The 20,007-nt window shown below is 38.1% G+C and overlaps 1 protein-coding gene across 3 annotated transcripts in view; it reads left to right on the top strand.

Moving 5' to 3' along the window:
* The window catches only part of Slc26a7 (solute carrier family 26 member 7), a 109,407-nt gene that overhangs the window by 6,346 nt on the left and 83,054 nt on the right, over window positions 1-20,007 (top strand). For all 3 annotated transcript variants that reach the window (XM_076924133.1, XM_076924134.1, XM_076924135.1), the window contains exon 2: window positions 16,667-16,777. In XM_076924133.1, coding sequence (XP_076780248.1) covers window positions 16,667-16,777 — 111 coding nt within the window. The remainder of the gene's footprint in view (window positions 1-16,666; window positions 16,778-20,007) is intronic.

A 20,007-nucleotide genomic window follows, 5' to 3' on the forward strand; every position in this document is an offset into this window, starting at 1 on the left:
ATGCTGGTATCTGGGTATCATCTCGATTATATGATGTTTTTCTAGAGGCGGTATCCAGGCCTAGAGACACTGCCTGTGTGTGCTCACTCTTTCTCTGTCCCTCCCTCTCTTTCTCCTCTCCTCTCCTCTCCTCTCCTCTCCTCTCCTCTCCTCTCCTCTCCTCTCCTCTCCTCTCCTCTCCTCTCCTCTCCTCTCCTCTCTTCTTTCTTCTTCTCTCCACCCCTCCCTTCTCTGTGTCTGTCTCTGTCTGTCTCTCTCCCTCTCCCCCTTTCTTATTCTCTCTCTCCTTCCTGTTGTTGACACAGGTACTACTATGCAGTGTTGGGGGCACTGGGCCTACTTACAATTATGTTACATTTGGCTTATATTAACTATGGCTCAAGATGTGGTGAGTGGCACATTGCCACACTTCTGGGCAATGTCTGATTCAGGAAAAAGAGCTGCCCTCTGCACACAGGGGCAGGGGTTTACAACATAGCAGACTAGCCATTTATCATTTTTACATGGTAAGGACAATAAAGATAAATATGTGGTTCAGTAAGATAGCCTGGGAACTGCCACATGTGTGGACTTCATGAAAAGATGACTCCCCTCATGCTGGGGCCAGTGACAGTAAGGGTAATTCACATAGATGGCTTCCAGGGACTCACAACCTTGAAGATGAAGCCAACACAACAAAGGTCAGAACAGAGAGACAGGCTTGGAGACACACTGTCTTTTCATTTGCATGCAGGCCCTTTTTTGTTTGCTTATCCTGGTTTGGTTTCTTCTGATTGTTAGTGACATATTTTAGTGCTATCACAAGCTAAGTGTGTTATACAAATTGTTTCTAATCTTATGAAACCCAGCAGGACAAATACTATTGTACTTTATAGCTACATAAGGGACAGACTTTGTGGCTCAGAACTATTGCTTTCTTGCCCCCAATTCTAGCATTGCTAAGAGATTCCAACATGAGCCAGGATTCAGTCTGTGCTAACACTGTGTGTGTGTGTGTGTGTGTGTGTGTGTGTGTGTGTGTGTGTGTAAAACACAACCTGAGTGAGGAGGATACATAGGCTCTGAGGATTTCCCTCACATTGATCCCTTAAGCTTCCATTTCTCACAATGGCTTGTGAGTATTTGTTGGATAAGTCCCACTCTGTGTGACCAAAGCCAGAAGAAAGCTCTGATGACAGAGAGACTACATGTAGTCTGTGCCATTGTCCTTTCCCCAGCAGGTCTCTTACAGATTGTTGGAATTTCTTAGGATGGGAGATGGAGGGGTATACCTGATTTAATCCCAGCCTGAGCAACTGTGATGAGTTTACCAGTTTACAGTTATGTTACAGGAGAAAAGATTTGAGTGAGACTTAGTGGTCAATAAAAGGGACAAAGAACATGTCCTAGGCTCAGTAACCAGTACTAAGGACCCAAAAGTCTTCTTTATTTTCCCTGGTCCCTTCTCTCTGAGCTCTGCCCTGCTATTTCAGATTAGGTGCATCTCTTACTCAGAGCACAGATGCTGGGTGCAACGGAGCAATGCCAGCCTCTTCTAACATTTCTCTTCCCACCAGACACAGCTTTATTCCCGTCCACCACCATCCTCAGCAGCAGAGTTCCATCCTGTGTCTCTCTTTGGGATGAGGGTGACTCAACTGTGTAGTTGAGGGGGACCTTGAATTTCTGATTCTCCTCTTTCCTCTACCTGAGTGCTGAAATACACCCAGGCACCAAAACACTCAGTAGTTTATTCAATTCTGGCCATGGAACCTAGAGGTTTGTTTATGTTGGACATTCTCCCTACTAATTGATCTATAGACCTGCACCCCCATCCTGTCTTAACATCCATTTTTTTCTAAATAAAAGGCACAGTGGTATAATTTCTCCTGCCTCTAATACTTGACTATGTTTTCTGTACTGACTGTACCTTCTGTTTTCATAAGCTGATTTATTTTTGTGGTTTCAGTTCTCTTCTCTGCTAGTACATTAGAAGTTCATTTATAGTTCAGTGTATTTTTTTCTTCCTCAAACTAGACATCACTATCCAGTTGCTCATTGCCCACCTTCTCAATGTTTTTCAGAGACATACTTAAATTGAATGCACCATTTTCTCCTTTCAGTCCAGTCCTTACCCTCTATTTTCTGTTACAGTGAAAGCTATGCACCCGCCCCCCATCTGCCCACTTGTCAGTGCTAAAAACCTGGAAATTATCGGAATTAACCTTTCCTCTTATCAGCCATATTCTATTAACCATATTTTGATATGGTTAATATATCTTCACCAAATGCTCAAAATATGACATAAAATGAGATAAACCCTCATTGGATATTATATTGATCTTTATAATAACCTTACAAATTCAACAATCACTTACGGAGTTTCTATAGAGCAGAAGGAATACTTAAATGAAGATCTGCCTGACACCCAAGCCCACACTTCTACCTCCAGAACCCCACATTTTTTCTTTTCCTGTTCCGATGTCTTATCACATCTTGTCTATTATCTTTTCAAATTCAAAATAATTTTGGGAATATGGAGAAGCTTTCAGTCTACTACCATTTCTAATATTTAAACTCCTGAGTCCATTAATTTTGAGGATTCTGGATCATGGTAATTCTTTATTGAGATCTCAAGGGTATAGGAAATTATAGCATAACATGATGTGATTTATATAACCTTTTCACTAATGAGGACTATTGACCTTTGATTCAACACTTTTCTGTGAAGAAAAGAGTGTGTGTTTGTAGAAATTTGTTTTCACACAATCATGGCTCTCGATTATGTGTAAATTTCATCTGGGAGGCCCACTTGCAATGTTACTTAATCACAAGTCTGTGGATAGTGTTGGCTATGTTCTGTCTTGCTAGTATTCAAGCTCAGACCACCACAATCTAGTTGCCAGATGGAAATAACTTTTCACCATTACCCACAAAGCTTGGGTTTTAATTTTGTTCAAGTCTTGGAAGTAGTCACCATGACCTAACTTTTTCAAAAGTGCTAAAATATGCCTCACCAAGGTTCTTCATTCATTTCTATTAAAAATATTTGACAGATTATACAACCTTTTGCTGTGGTCTTGGAAAGAGACAGAAAAGTTTTACAATAATCTATCCCACAAGGGGTTTATTATTTTTTCTCTCCTCAGAAATGTGTACAAAAGTGTATGAGAATATCATCTTGTTATTACAACCTTGAAGATATCATTCTTCTGTTGGCTTTTGTAAGGGTGGGAACCTTTTCTTACTGAAAGTTGGTAGAGTATTGGTTTCAGCCAATTTTTACTTTGAATAGGTTATAAAATCTAGAAAGCTGCCGAAAAAGGTTTTGTTTTTATTCAGAAACATGACAACTAGTACAATCTCATCTACATAATATAACATAGCACTAAATGAATGGTTGGAGGTAAAAATTGAGAGAACAAAATATCTATTATGATGCTGCCAAGGTTTTGTTTCCTACAGACACATGGCATTAAAACACAGGTCCCTATTCACTACGCTTCCATTAAAGGGACTCTCTAAGTGCTGTGTCTACAAGGGGTGTTTAGAGAATGACAACCACTTAGTTGTCTAAGTTAGCAGAGAGAGCACAGTTCTGGCTAAGCTGGTGAGGACAGACCTGATACAGCTAAGGTCTGAAGGTGCTGTGGGAAATGGGAGGCAAACATGGTGAGCTTACTCTTAGAGGAGATGTAATCTACTCATCATGCTCAACACATGATAAAATGGTAGAAGAGAGAAAAGACTCTTAGGATGTGGGTTACCTTCTCTTATCAGGAAAAGGGTCTTTAGTTGGTTCAACTCAGATTACTCTAATTAAGAGGGAAAGGTAGTGGACAAAAGGGACCTGAGGACTTCTGTTCTACACCTTGGGCTGAGGTTGTGTCACTGTGCTGAGAAAACAAAACTGTAAATGGAAGTTGCCAGGAGAAACTGCCCCTTCAACCAAACCTCTGCAAAACTGATTAACCAACCAATCAGAACTTCAGTGAGTGCAGTTTGGAATGTTGCAGGTCCAGAGCCATATTTTCTTGGGCCTTTTAAATAGCCATTTACCTGACCTGTACCTGACCTAACTGCTTTGTGACCATTAGGTAAATCATTTGGAATGTAGAAATGGCACATGAGTTTGCCTTTGTAGTGGAGTAACTTAGCAGACCATTACCTTCCCCCAACCTAAGAGCTAAAAGTGTCAGCTGATGGATAACGTCTGAGATTCTCTCTGCTTTAGTATAACCCACCTCTCCAGTGTTCCCTGCATTGTTTTTCAAGTGTCATGATTTATAGCTTTCTTTGTTTTTTGACTATAATAACTTTATGGAACGGCTAACACATTGGGAGTAACTCAAATCTGTGTTCCCAGGCCACACCCACTCATATTTGGCTCCAGAATAAACCAACTTTTATCCTCTTTGAGGTGACAGTTGTGTTTTTACACTGACAGAACTTTGATCTAAGACTAGTGTCAGGCTCAGGAATGCTGTTTAAGATAAACTCAGCCACCTGGAAGGAGGAATAGTTTATCATCTGAGTGTCAGCCTGTGGGGCCAAACAGAAAGGGTAAAGTCACTATTCGAGTGACTTGAGATCTGAACCTGGTCTAAGACTTGGTGATAAATGGGTCTGAGTTGCAGTTTAGAGAGCTAGCTGGGTCGACACATCTGAGAGATTGTTCTGGGTTTCTAGGTCATGTGTGGCAAGGCCTTGGTGCTCGTGTGAGGCTTTCATGTAATAGTGTGTGTCCATCCTGCCCTCTCTTAGATGTTACTGTGTGGGAAACAGACACCAGCCCAGAGGCCAGTAGCATGCCATGTCTAATCAGGCAGTGGCTGCTTAGTCTTGCTCAGAGCAAGCTATTGGCACTGTGCACTTTTCTGGTTTGGTATTTCCTCGTTTTCACAAGGACCTTAGTGTTTGGTATAGAATACTTATCCACCTGAATCACATGAGCTACCTAATCCTCTCTGGGAGTAGCTAGATTATCCTTAGGAAATTAACCCCTTCCAAGTAAAAGGGCTGTATATAACCTATCCCTGAAGAGATTATTAAGCCACACTCTGCAAAGACATATTGTATATGTATGGTCTCACATGTACTGTAGAATTCTTTTTATGAAGGGATCACTTTACACTACTCCATGGCAATAATTCAGTTATGAGCATGGCAATATAGCAGACATTACTCTAGAAATACTAAAGAGTAAAAGGATTAGTTCTGGAGAGATAAACCAGTTGGTAAAGTACTGTGTTTGAGTTCAGATCCCCAGTGCACATGTAAAAAGATAGAGCATATGACTGTAATCCCAGAAATGACAAGACAGAGTCAGGAAGAACAGCACCCCATAGCATGCTGGCTAGACAGTGTAGTGGAACCAGTGATCTCTAAGTTAAGTAAGAGACCATGGAGAAAACATATGACACCAACTTTTGACTTTCACATACACCCATGTTCATGTGGGTGCACACACATGGGCACATGGTTATGAACCTGTACCCCACAATCCCACATAAAATACACACATGAGGTAAAATTGTCAAGGGAGAAATTCTGTGATTTCTATTAGTCATTTTAAACAATAATTTATTGAGATTTAAAGTTGTTTGAAAGAACAGTTTTACCACTAACATGCCTTTGTGTTTTATCACTATTAAATTGAATGCATTTGACATTTCAACTTTAAGATGAAGTGATTAATTCTTATTATAATGTGGTGTGTTATTTATCAACAGATCCTGGATCCTATAACAGATCCAGCAGATAGTAGGAGTGGTAGTAGCAGATATTTATCAAAATTCTGTAAATCATTCCTCCAGTGCCAGGATTGTTATTACTTTAAGTTTGCCATATATGTGGTCATGAACTGGCCATTTTTATCCCTTCCACAGAAACTCAGCTCTTTGTATTGATTTGCACTTGTGTTAGAACTCTTGCTTTGGCTGACACTTGACTAGTCCTCTTTCCACTTAGATTATACTTTGCAGAGGCAGAAGCAATTTTTTATCCTGTAACCACAGCCATGGCTGCAGCTGCCTCTATTCTAACATGGCGGTCTGTGATATGCATCATGTGTCTTCCCATTTTGTTTGAACCAGGTGGTACCATCGTCATAGTTGCTCTTTACCATGGTACCTCATGATGCTTCTGAAGGAATACACTTCATTTTGATAATATGTAACAAAGTATTCTGTTTCTTATACTTCAGCTTTCTCACACAAGTGCATTATCTCTTTATTGGTCCTCTCTGAGGGAGACTAACCCTTGTTGCCCTGCCCTTGGTGATGAAATGCATGCATCACCATATATTTGTATTTCCATGTTCAGTGTTTCTACTTTCTAGTCCCATTTCTTCCAACTCCATGTTCTCCACTTTTTATGTATCTTTGTCAAATTTTCAAAGTTAAGATATTTTAATGGAAATTGAGTTAATAACATTATTTCTTCCCAACACGACTTCCTTCAGTAAAACATTGAGGTCTATTGGCGTTGCCATGATTGTAGTTTCAATGGAATTTGGCCAAGGGGTTTGCCAAATCCTTCACTGGCAGAGCTAAAATAAAACTCATGTGGAACTCAGGAGAACATTGTCAAGTTACTAATTAATTAATGTTTGTGATTTAGACAATATTAAATGCATATGCCTCTGGTCAGGGAATTTCTTTTCAAGTTCTTTTTCATTTTAATTTTATTTAAATTAATTAAAGATTTATCCACATTTTAAAACTTTATGTGTATATTAGTGTTCACACAAGTTTATCTACGCCACTTGTGGGCAGTGCCTAAGGCGACTAGAGGGAGTCAGATTTTCTAAAGTAGAGTTATAGGTAGTTGTTATTCGTCTGCTGTGGGAACTGAACCCCAGTCCTCTGCAAGGACATCCCATGCTCTTAAGTGCTGAGCCATCTCTCCAGTCCTATTGGGTTCTTTTATTTTTCGTGTGTGTGTGTGATGCATGTATATGGGGTATGTACATGTATGTGGGATGCACATACTAAGGTCAGAGAAGGATCTTGTATATACTGATCTATCATTCTCTACCTCTTTTCCTTGAGACAGAAATCTCACTAAACCTGCAGCCATACTGAAAGATAGCAATCCCAAGATTCCATACTCTCAACCCCCAGCCATGGGATTGTGAGGACCACACTTGGCTTTTCACATGGATTTGGGGGAGTGACCTCATGTCCCCATGACATTTTGCTTTTAGATATTGAACTGAATTCCTTATATTTTGAATAATAAGCCTTTAGCCAATGTATATTTTGCAAGTATTTTCTCTCTTTAACAAGTTACTGTCCTTGGCTGTACAATTTTTTGATATAGTCTTTTTTTTTCCCTCTCCCATTTACCCTATACTTTGGGATTATGTACAGAATATTCAATGTCTAGAGCACCACACAAGACTTTTCTGCTGTGTTTTATTCTGGTAGTTTTGTAGTTTCAAGCTTCAGATTTAAGGTAACTAATTTTAAATTGTAACTTTATCTTTCTAGTAAGCTTCTCAAAATTTATAAAATTTAGGACTCATAAAACTTGGATCTGACTCAGTTCAATGTCATTTTATATTAGACAATAGACATAATTAAAAGTAAACACAGGTCTTCTTTGTCCTGGGTCCCTTTGACAATGAGTCTTTCTTCCTGTCTAAAATTTTCAGAAGTCACCTCACGTTTTCTGCTTGTTCTCTCTGTTTGGTCCCTTCCTCTGTTTCTCCTGGTTCACACACCATGTGTTCTTGGGTCCATGATGGCCTATTATCAGGCTCTGAGGACATTTCTCCTTTGAAGGAAACTGTTTGTACGGGTTTGCCATGCACATGTGCACCCAGATTCCTCCTAGCCCCTCTGGTATTATTTTTTCTGCATCTGGCAATTTCTCACCCTTCAGTGTTAGATGCTAACCAGATTTTCTCTTTCAGCTATCTATTTCTCTTCTCTTCAGGTGGCAGCCAGGGCTGGTACTATTTGTTCATTTGTTCTATCTATCTATCTATCTATCTATCTATCTATCTATCTATCTATCATCTATCATCTATCTATCATCTATCTTCTCTATCATCTATCATCTATCTATCTATAATCTGTTTATCATCTCTCTCTGTCTATCAATATCTATCTATCTATCTATCTATCTATCTATCTATCTATCTATCTATCTAATCTATGTGCCTCTGGCACTCTCTGCTCCCATCCAGCTGGTAGCATTTAGTTATGTGACATGTGTTAGGAAGAAATTATTCTGTACCTTTCTCACAAGCCACAAAGATAATTTGTTTTTAGATGCCCTTGCAACATGTACCTATCTAGAATGCTGCCCCTTTCTCCACTGCCACCACCTAGATACTGGTGATATGTTCCTAACTTTCCACCTACCACAATATCTATAGCAATATCTCAGAAAGGCAAAAGCAAACCTCCCTTTAAGGAGAAACAGTCTTCTAATAACTTTCATAAAATTCAGGGTGATAGTAAGATCATTTTGTAGTCTTCATTGAACATGCTTAAATAGTATAGGGTTTGTAAACTCATAATGCAAATAGAGATGTCACCTCATAGATATATAAAAATGCTAGTTTCCTTGTATTATCACAAAAATTGCCATGGCAATCAGGTAATTTCAAAAGTTGTTTGTATATGTCATAACACATCATAGATTGAAATAGCTTCAACTCACACATTTTAATTGCTGTAAATAATTCTATAGTACAATTGTACCCAAACCTACTCTTTATATAGTGATGCATGTTTAGCTAATTGTTGTTTAATCATTATCCAAATTATTAACACATAGTACTATGAATGGACACCCAGGCCTCTATATAAATTTGCACATGTATACAATGGTGTCTCTAACTACATATTATCATTTTCCTGTCACTGTGGGCAATCACCCCCGTTCCACTTTCAGACACTGCTTTCTATAAGCTAATGTTTGCCATGAGGGACAAGAAATGAGCCTGACCTAGATAATTAGAACCTGTATCTCTCTAGATACAATATTAACAATAATTTGCTTACCGTTTTAATAAAGCATACCGTTTTAAAAGCTTTTATTATCTTTTTGTTTTTGTTTTTGTTTTTTTTTGAGACAGGGTTTCTCTGTGTAGTCCTGGCTGTCCTGGAACTCACTCTGTAGACCAGGCTGGCCTCGAACTCAGAAATCCACCTGTCTCTGCCTCCCAAGTGCTGGGATTAAAGGCGTGCGCCACCACCGCCCGGCTTATTATCCTTTAATATTAAAGTTGTAAGTTTTGTTATTAGTTTCTAATGTCCCTTTGAAGTTCTCACTGCATTTTTACATATTTTTTATTTTTGATATTATAATATAATCACACCATTTACTCCATGGGTTTCCTCCCTCCAACCTCTCCCCATTAGTTCACCCTACTCATTTTGTTAAAGTTATAGATTGAAGGCAGTGAGAATACAGTGGGTTGAGGTGCTTCCTTCTAACCCTGATGGTGACCTTTGTCCTCTAACCTCCTTTTTTTTTTCCCTTGGCATGTACCCTTAATTCACTTAGATATAATACAATATTTAAAGTTATAAATCGAGGAAGAATTATACATTGTCATTCCCTTTCTTTCAACTTCTCACATGCCCAAGTCTATGATTTTCCTGCAGGGTGCAGTTAGTTCTATTATTCATTTGATTTTCCTTCTTTGGCCACCTGCCTTAAGTTAGCTCAGGGTTTGGGTGGCTGCTAAGGCCTCAAGGAGGAACACACAAGAACCCATGGAAGGGATAGTAGATTCACTGTTGGCCGAGTCCAGGCTGTAGAGGTACTAGCAGTCTTTTTCAGGCCCGAGTAGACAGTTGAGCTCTCTGTACTGCTGACATTCCTGTCCCGGCCTATCTGTGAGATTGACCAGACCTTCCAGATCAAGGTCAAGGAGCGAGCCATTCTCTGAGGAATCCCACACTGTTCTTAATCAAATCCTTTTCTTTCTCTTCAAACAGTGTACTCTAGCGTTAAATGACAGGTAAGTTTTCCTCTCTTTCCTTTGGTGTCTGTCTCATGGGACATTTTCCAGCGCATGCAATCATACTACACAGTTTTCTACCCCAGAAACCAAAAAATTCTCTATTTTTGAACCTTTTCCTTCTGTGTAAAATTATTGTCCCTTGTATCATTTATCACTCAATAATCAGTACAGGCTTTTTCACTTCTTAGGAGCCATCATTTGTTACATGTTTTAATGTTTAGTTATATAATAATATTTATGTTGCTAAAAACTACATATGTGAAGCTAAAATGTCAGTTGGGAATTTCTCACTGTACACTGTAGAAACACAACATCGTATTTCCAATTATAGCACAATTAAGAAGGGATTTAAAGATACTTAAGTGGTAGTTCACCTAGTGCTTGAAAAGCAGAGATCAGTGGAGCTTTGTGATATCAAGGCCAGCCTGGGTCTACATAGTGAGTTTCAGAACAGCTGGGAACTGGGGAGAGACCCTTTCTCAACAATCAATCAAACAGTCAAACAAACAAACAAACAAACAAAAGAGAGACAGGTCAATTAGTGAATTTCTGTTCAAGCATAAGGTCCTAGGTTCAATTTCTAGCATCCATGTTTTAATGTGGGCTTCTAATACCAGAGGCAGAAAAGGAGTAATGAATCAGTAAATTCCCAGTGTGAAACACTGTCTCAAAAATTAAAGTACAAAAAGATAGGAGCCAGCACTGTTAGCCACCTCTGACTTCCATGCGCACATATGGTCACATGCTTTCACACATAACAAATACGCACCCACATCTGACAAAAGATAATAAACAAATATGAAGATAATTAATTGCTGTGTAAATAAAAACAATCCAAGACTAGAATCCAAAGGGAAATGAACCATGTAGCTTTGGTGGCTCCAGGTCCTTAGCTTCTACTGCCTCAGAATTAAGAGACTCCAGATGTTTCTCCTCATTCCCCAGTCAGGCCAGATACAAAATATGGTGCAAAGAGAGCAGAAGGAGGTTTGGAAGAAAGAGAGGATAGAAAGGAAATGAAAGGGGGCAGGCAGAGGGAGGACAGACTTAGTGCATCCCTATTTCATGAGATGTCCCTACTCCTTAAGTGCTGAGGGAGGACGATCCTCAAGCACACCCCTCTTCACTTTTCAGTGTCCTTAAAGCTCCCAGGGACTAAACATCAACCAAAGAGTACACATGGAGGGACCCGTGGCTCTAGCCGCATATGTAGCAGAGGATGGCCTTGTCGGGCATCAATGGGAGGAGAGGCCCCAGTGTAGGGGAATGCTAGGGTGGAGAGCCTGGAGTGGGTAGGTGGGTAGGGGAGCACCCTCACAGAGGCAGGGATAGTGGTTTTGGGGGGACAGGAAAGAGGATAATATTTGAAATGTAAATAAAATACCCAATTAAAAAAAAAGAAAAAAAAAAGCAACTGAAGTGTGAATATAGCACAGGATAGACTTTTTATGTCCTTCTTTTGTGTCACATTGTTGCATTGTCTCCAGATTCCAAACTCTGTCATACAGAATTTAGCCTTTATTCATTGGAGTGAGAATATATATCTGCTCTTTCTGTCCGTCCGTCCGTCCATCCATCCATCCATCCATCCATCCATCCATCGGCTTAGTGAAATACTTTGTTAAAATTACTGATACTGAAAGTGCTTAGAGGTGCTGACTAGTAGGGGGAATTTAGCCTTCTAATGCATGCCTGGCTTCAAGATGAGTTTTGAACTAATTAAAACTACTTCTGGAGCTGCATGTTGTAGTAGAGACTCAGATCTAATGAAGGTTAACAGGAGCCCAGGAGCCCCAAAGGATTTCTGTGAACAAATCACTGATGGTCTGCTACTATTTTCTTTCTTAGGCACAAAAATTGGAAAGACTAATGAAGCAGTTAAGAAACATTATTTGTGTGGACACTTCATACCTCCACACTTCACTGGCTACTGTCCCAAATACTGTGGGTCCACTTTGTCTTACATTTCTTTAAAATTACACATGCTGAGTCCTGAGCACACAGTCCTAATTATGGGTCACGTGTGCTGGAGATGGGATGAGGTCTCATCTTTTTTCTAAGCACTGATTACACAAACATTCCAAGCACTATCTTTTACTTTCAGCCCCATCACCTCTCCATACTTACTCAACATGTAAAATTTCCATGAACTTAACAAAGATTCATGAGTTATAGATTTGAAATATGAAGGCTTTGTTATTTTGCATCTATCAAGAACAAGCACTTCGACTTTGCTCAGAATGTGAGGTTGAGTTTCTACTACAAAATGGCTTCAGTTTTTTATTTCCCTCTCTATACTGACACTGTGTATCTTTCATAGGGCTGCCACAGCAGAGGACCACAAATAGATGGGAAAACATCTCAAAATTTGTTTTATGGTTTTGGAGTGTAAAAGTCCAAAATGTAGGTGTTAATGGGGTTGAATTCTTCTGAGAGCGGCAAGGAGGAAGACATCCCAGGCTTCTCCCCTTGCTTCTGGTGGTTTGCCACAGTCCTTAGGTTTTTTTTTTTTGTTTGTTTGTTTGGTTTTTTTTTCAAAACCAAACAACAACCCAATCTCTACTTCTGTCTTCTTCTGGTGTTTGGGTGAACTTTTGTCTCTCTTCACAAGATATTCTCTAAAATAATACCATTCAATTTGAATTATCCCCTAACCCCATTACAATAAAACTTTATTAAATTAAATGTCTTTAATGATCATATTCTCAAAATGTATTTCACATTCTGAGGAGTGCAGGTGTTGTGGACTTACGTGAGGGATACAGTTCAGCTCATGATGATAACTAAAGGTGTTGTGATAAGTAGTGGCAAGTTGTTTCAGCTATAGTTTGGGGGGGGCATGTTTAGTTTATGTTAGAATCAAATGCTAAAATCTGAAAAATGTACTACAATGCCAGAGGAGGATGAAGCTCATGCTTCTGAGTCCTAGGTGTTTGGCTTTGAGTTTATAATGTGGGATCACTAAACCAACATCTACAGATCTTAAAATGTAATGCCTTTAACACGATGGCTTTACATGTGTAATCTTATTACCAGCCCCCCCCCCCCCGCCAGAATTATTCAGTTTCTAGATACAACCTTTTCTGTTTTACGCTGGTATTAAATGAATTGTCCTGAAACTGAAGTAAAAGTGTAGCCCCGTAATGTAGAAGTCACTTTTCATCTTATAACTTGTTCTCTTTCTTACCGGTAAAGATTGAGACACTTTCCGGCCATCTTAACCAAGGAGTTACTGTAAAAGCAGAGGTGGAGATTGGGTTGTCTACAATTTCCCCAGTCCTTCTGGGTCAACAGGCAGGGACAGTTGGGAAAGTGCCTTTCAGTGCACCCTGGACTGGAGAAGAAGGCAGCTGATAGCACTTCACTTTACCTTCAGGGCTATGTAGAATGTTGATAGGGTTCCCAAGGGCTGACTCTCTGATATTTTAATATTGTAATCTAGTATTGGAATCTTTTCTGCCCTACTATGATGGACACATGTCTCTATGAGACTTAGGTATTTCAAGGCCTTCTAGAAACCATTTTGTGATTACATCACAAAATCAGCCTTATATGATTTCGAACTGCCCATATATGGTTTTTGAATTTCAAAAATAGCTAGAATTAGAATATCTCCATCTTTAATTTTTGTATCTACCATCTGTCTGTCTGTCTGTCTATCAATTATCTGTGTGTCTATTCTTGCATTCACCTATATACTATCTACCAATTGTCTGTCTTCTATCCATGTATCTTTCCATCTGCCGTATTTCTCTTTATTTTCTTCCTCATCAACCTTTTTGGATTCTTTGTTTTTACATCTTGAAACTTTCATTTGTGTTAATTTTACTGTTATTGAAGATTAAGCAATAGACAGGATATATCAACATTATTTTTCTAAGTAATAGCATTATGGACTGGCAATTTTGCTCACATGTGTGGCGAAAACTGTTTCTTTTTTTTAAGGCTGAGAAACAACAAACTGCTGGTAATTTGAAAATGCCTCTAACTAATTAATAGCTTTGTTTTTTGAGGATTTAACATATTTTAGCTTGTATGAATACAAATGTGTGACAAAATGCATCTAGTTTTCATTACAAAACAATAATAAATGAGTCAGAATGAAAGTTTTATCTGGCTCTCTTCTGTAGAAGCACATATGTGAGCGGGATGTGCTTGGGCCTTGCCCTTCCTATTATGGAAAGGGTATTTGAAGTTCTAAAGTATCATATAATCCGATTAGTTCATTCCTCATTTTAATCAGGTCATTCTCTGGAACAATCAGTTTCCCCCTCACTCCCACACTAGCAAGAAATGTGTTCTCATTTATTTAAAGTGTTAAGAGTCATATGGGGTAAAGGAAATGTATACATCACTTCTGGTCTTCAAGATTATTCTTCTAGATACAACCCAAATGACATTTCATGTTTACTTTATAACTTTAAAGACCTTTTAAAAATGTCTTAAATTGGACACAGCCATTCCTGCCTGTAATCTCAGCATTCAGTCTGAGGAGGCAGAAAGATTGTCCTAACTGACGTCGTGAGACTCTATCACAAACAAGTAGAATAAAACCAAAACAAATAACCTCATAACATTTTGGGACAAATATTTTCTATGACTATTCTTTTCTTAAATCCATATAAATGTGAGATCTGATTAGTTCATTTCTCTTTTTAATCAGGTCATTCCCTGGGACAATCAATCCCTCTTCACTCTCACAGTAGCAAGAAATTTTTTTTTAATAAAAATTTTATTTAAAAACTTGCGTTTTTAATAAAAAATATTTGGTTTATTTTAAAATTATGTGTCTGTGTCTGTCTGTGGGTATGTGCATGTGTGTGTCCAGAAGAAGCCAGAAGAGGGCACTTAATTCCTTGGGGCTATTATTATAGGCATTTGGGAGTACCCAGTATAGGTGACGGAAATCAAACTTTGATTCTCAGTAAGACCAGGACGTTCTCTCAGTTACTGAACTATCTTTCCAAGCCTGAAACTAACTTTTCAAACTATTTCTGTTATGTATTTTATCTGTGTTAAACTAAAGAAAGAGATGAGTGTTCTTCTAATTAGGTAGATAAACAAGAGGTGATTATTCACAAGGTGGGAGAGAGAATTGACTGCTTCAGCTTGATGCTCACATGCGCTCTCTACAGATGATAGTGCAGGGTACCGCCAAATGGTTTACAGTTAAGAGTGTGTGGGTCTGACCACAGGTGGTAGAATCCACGTGATTTCACTAGAGGTCTTGAAGTGTTTCCATTAAATACTCCTCATGGTCTTCCTTTTTACACTCCTGATTTAACAGATTAGGCTGATCTGGTTAACATGGGCCACACTATTTTGCTCTTTTAATATCTGGGTCCCCTTCTCCTCACACACAGACACTGAATTCAGAGATTGCTATGCTAGGCAAATATTGTGCCACCACAGCCTACCTCTCTGGCTCTGGTGGACGTGGCTGACTAAAACTTATTTCTAAAAATGAATGGGTAATTTTCAAGCCCTCCATAAGATTGATGTAAATACAGTATTTTTTCTTCACAAAGTCATTGACATAAAAAGATACTAAGAGGTGCTGGTTGGTAGGGGTGGACATATTTTGTCATCCAATGCTAACTCGAGTTCCAGAACTGCCCCTTAATAGAGCCTTTCCCACCCGTCTGATTGTAGCCAACACAACTGTTTTTATAAAATTCCAGAGCAGTTTCTATTGCTTACTCTTCTGTAGTAAATTTTAATTTATTTTCAACAGACTTAGGGATTTCATTACCAATCAACAAGCTTTAAAAAGGAAATAGTAGTAGAACTTCAATTTATTTTAATCAGAGCATAATCATTTTTGTCCAATCAGATGTTCAGCATCTCACATGGATCTTCCAGTCTTCTGTGGTAGCATTTAATGCCAAGGACCAGCTGCAGACGAGAAGTCTTAGTGAACTTGTATTAAATCATGTACTGGTAACATTAAAATCACCAACGGCCATTTAGGAAGGTATAGAAAGATTTTCTATGTAGATGTAACACACAAACTATGTAGACCCTAGCATCTATGAAAAATAAAGATGCATCATTGTGAGTTGTAGTTTATACACTTACTGAATAAGGTAAGTTGAATTTTTCTTTTTGCTACCTTAAGAACTTATAGTTGATGCACCATAGAGGGTCTAGTCAGTGGAAAGTGGGTATGACTGGCCTGGCTGCTCTACACACCCTTAGCTTGTGCACTCAGACAGTCCCTCCATCAGCTTTTCAGTTCGCATCCTTGTGCCTCAGGCTCAGACGGCCCTTTCACTCCAGGCTTCTCTCTTTCCAGTGATAAAGCTATTGTTCCTGCCTACAACTACTGCTGCACAAACAAAATGACATATGAAAATGCTTCTAAAATCTGAGTGTACCGAGACATGTTTGGCTTTGACGTGGCAGATTACTTTTACTAAGAAAGTTCTCCAATTCACTGTTTCTTCTAGACATCTCTCCAGTCAAGAGAAGAAGTAGCAGTGCAAAACCACGTGGTTCTGAGAATTGAAATATACTCAGGAACGAGTGAGCAATAATTCCCTTTTAGTTAGGACAATATTGCTAGTTTTTGTGACAATAATCTTGTTTCGTTGATGAGATAATTAGAATATTCCCTTTGGCTTTATGCACATCAATGACTTGTGTTGTGTACTGTGTCTTGGAGATATGAGGGGGTCCTAATTCCTCTGGATTCTTCCACAGGGTTGTCCTTCGCTATGCTTTCATCTGTCCACCCAGTTTTTGGTTTATATGGATCTCTGTTTCCAGCCATTATTTATGCTATATTTGGAATGGGACGCCATGTTGCCACAGGTAATAATTACGGTCTATACCTAAGTTTCTCATACAACTAATAAAAGGGACTCAGGGTGTTCATTAGTTCCCAATTACCTTTTCAAAGCCATTCTTACTGCACTGAGGAATGTGAGGTATGTTTATTTATCAGATAAACCCTATGACTTATTGCAGTATCACTGCACCATGAAATAAAGAATCTGTAGAAGAATAGCATGTTGAATTGACAATGGAATAAGTATGTAAGCATTTGAAAGAAAACAAAGATTGTAAGATTTAGTTATTCAACTATTGAAAAATATTTTGAATATATTTCTTTGATTCTTGAAATAAATGATCTAAGTAAGATACTGGTGTATCTTACCCTACCTTACTCTGCATCTCTGAAAAACACAACAATGAATACAGAGGGTGAGCAGTGATAATTATTCTGCTGATATAATGGGCTGCATTTCTGTGTGAGCTACACCTAAATGCATGCTTCTTTTGTTATTTACAAACTTCATGATCCTGGACAAGGTTTTAAACTTTATTAGTTCCTTTTTAACTAATAAGATGACCCCTCCCCCATTTCTTAAAATAGTGAGAGCCACACAATTGGTATATAGTGTTTAATGTAACATTTGCATATATATATATATATTGTTTGTTTTTTGAGACAGGGTTTCTCTGTGTGTAGCCCTGGCTGTCCTGGAACTCACTCTGTAGACCAGGCTAGCCTCGAACTCAGAAATCTACCTGCCTCTGCCTCTCAAGTGCTGGGATTAAAGGCGTGCGCCACCACTGCCCGGCCACATTTGCTTATGTTAACGTGACATTTATTGAGGTTACTTACTATAAAACGATGCCTTAATCTTAAATGTTTATCCAATAACAAAATATAATTCAATGGAAAAAATGTGAGACATTGCAATTTATTTCTGTGAGCTTTCAGCCCTTAAGGAATAACATTCAGAACTCTGTCTTTTATGGTCACTTGGTGTTGTTCATTGTGTTACTTTCATATTGTCACAATTATCAGGAGATGTGTGGCTTGAAACAAGACAACGTTCAGTACTTCTGGAGGTCAGTGGTCTCAGTAAGTCTTCCAGCCCTAAATGAGCAGTCAGTGAAGCTGCATTCCTTTCTGCATGCTTTAGCAAAACCTCATTTTCTTGACTTTTTATCTTCTTAAATCGTCCTGCATTCCTGGGCTCCTGGCCTTTCCACAGTTTTTAAGGCCGATGATGGCGTCTTCAGATCTCCCTCTAACTTTACCCTCATGCCTCTATCTTCTGTATTTACAAGATGTTGTGACTTCACTGACTATGTCCAGACAACCCAGAATAACTATATTTTAACACCTGTTAATTATTGAACTTAATTTTACCTGCTACACTTATAATTTTTTGATATGGAGCATACATATTTATGGATTCTGAAGACTTGGTGTAGAAATTTTAGGAGGATTTTGCTTACCACACACACATATGATTTTTACAAAATGATTTTGTACTTGTATAAATTTAATTTTTATATCACCAAACTTGGCTATGAGAGATCAAAAGTTAGCATTTACTTATAGACTTGCTACCTAACAAGTGCTCTGTGAGCTTGGTTGAAATGCAGACACTGGCTTTCATTGCAGACATGCTGAATTAAAATTGGTATTTCCACAGGAAGTTTTACCACTCCCTCCCCACAAGCCTTGACATTATGATATATTACAGTCAACAAAAAATGGTACAGAAAGCATGGTTCATAATATTACTATCTCACTTGGCATCATAGCTGATATAGTTTGGATAAAGTGCACTATGATATACCTACAGTAATGAAATTAGTCACAATGAAAAAAGTGTGTATACTATTTATTAGAAGTGTTGTTAAGAGATTTACATGCTCTTGTCTTAACATAACCCTTTAAAGTGGACATTAATTTGTATTATATATACATTTTAAGTGAACTAGGAAGAAACTTACAAAATTTCTTATGACAGCACAGATTAAAGTCACAGACCTACAATGCATCAGATATAGCCAGCACTGAAACTCAAACTACTTTTCTCTTCTTGACAAGAAAACATTTTAGAATACTCATTCAATGAGAATGTTCTTCCAGATGCAAACAGAGTTAGACACAGAATGAATTAGAAATTCTTTTTTGCAATATTTACTTATTTATTATTTAAGACATGTTTTCACTACTGAGCCCCCTAGTCCAACTTCTGGAATGTTGGAATTACATATGACCCAAGGTAAAATAAAAAGGCAAAACGAAATTTCCCAATAGACCATAATTACTTCCAGAAGCCAACGTCATACATGGTAGTTGACCTTCATAATCTAATTCTTGGGAGACTACAGCAGGAACTTTATAAAATGCCACAAATTCAAGCTCTGTATGAGCTATATAGTGAATTCCTGGTTAGTCTGAATTTCAGAGTGAGCTCCTGTCTAAAACCAAATATATATATATATATATATATATATATATATATATATATATATGATACATAATTTGATACAGAAATATACACACACAAGCCATTGCATTTCATAATTATTGTAGATGTTTTTACTGATTGTACAGTTTGAAAATTACCATTTATGTGAGATTCTCAAAATAACTCAAAAAGATATTTAATAACTTCCTAGCTATATATGTGATAGCTGTGATATAGATGTCAAAATACACATTTTGCAAACCACAGTCATTCTGCTGCACAATCACTGTGGGTGGCATTCTATATGTAAATTTATATTTCTTAGAACCTGGTGAACCTTTCTGTTTTGGTTAAAAGGAAATATTAGCATCATTTGTACCAGTAACAACAGGGAACACTTTTCCTCCTGATATAAATGACTGGGGAACCACAGAAATGACTTTTGTGATCTTCTTGTAATTGTAACTATAAGGGGCATTGAATCTCTAAAGATACCCACAAATATATAATACACAAATTATATTTCACTTGTATTTGATCATATTTTAGTGTATATGGGAGATGTATGCTCCCTGAAACTTTATTAAGAGACCAGTGTACTTTATTAAAAGTCTGTAAAAGAAAAGCACCTTATCTTGGGGTTTCAGCCTCCTAGTTAGGTATTCAAAATGCAGTACTAAATGACTAAATACAGTAAGATATTATAGTAGGCTCACTTCATAAACTAAGTGTGACATTTTCATACATGTAAACAATGTGTTCTGATTACACCTTGCCTTTCTATCCTTCAGCATCTCCTCTTTCTTAACAACTCACCCTCTT

The sequence above is a fragment of the Arvicanthis niloticus genome, chromosome 25, assembly GCF_011762505.2.
Source record: "Arvicanthis niloticus isolate mArvNil1 chromosome 25, mArvNil1.pat.X, whole genome shotgun sequence".
Taxonomy (NCBI): domain Eukaryota; kingdom Metazoa; phylum Chordata; class Mammalia; order Rodentia; family Muridae; genus Arvicanthis; species Arvicanthis niloticus.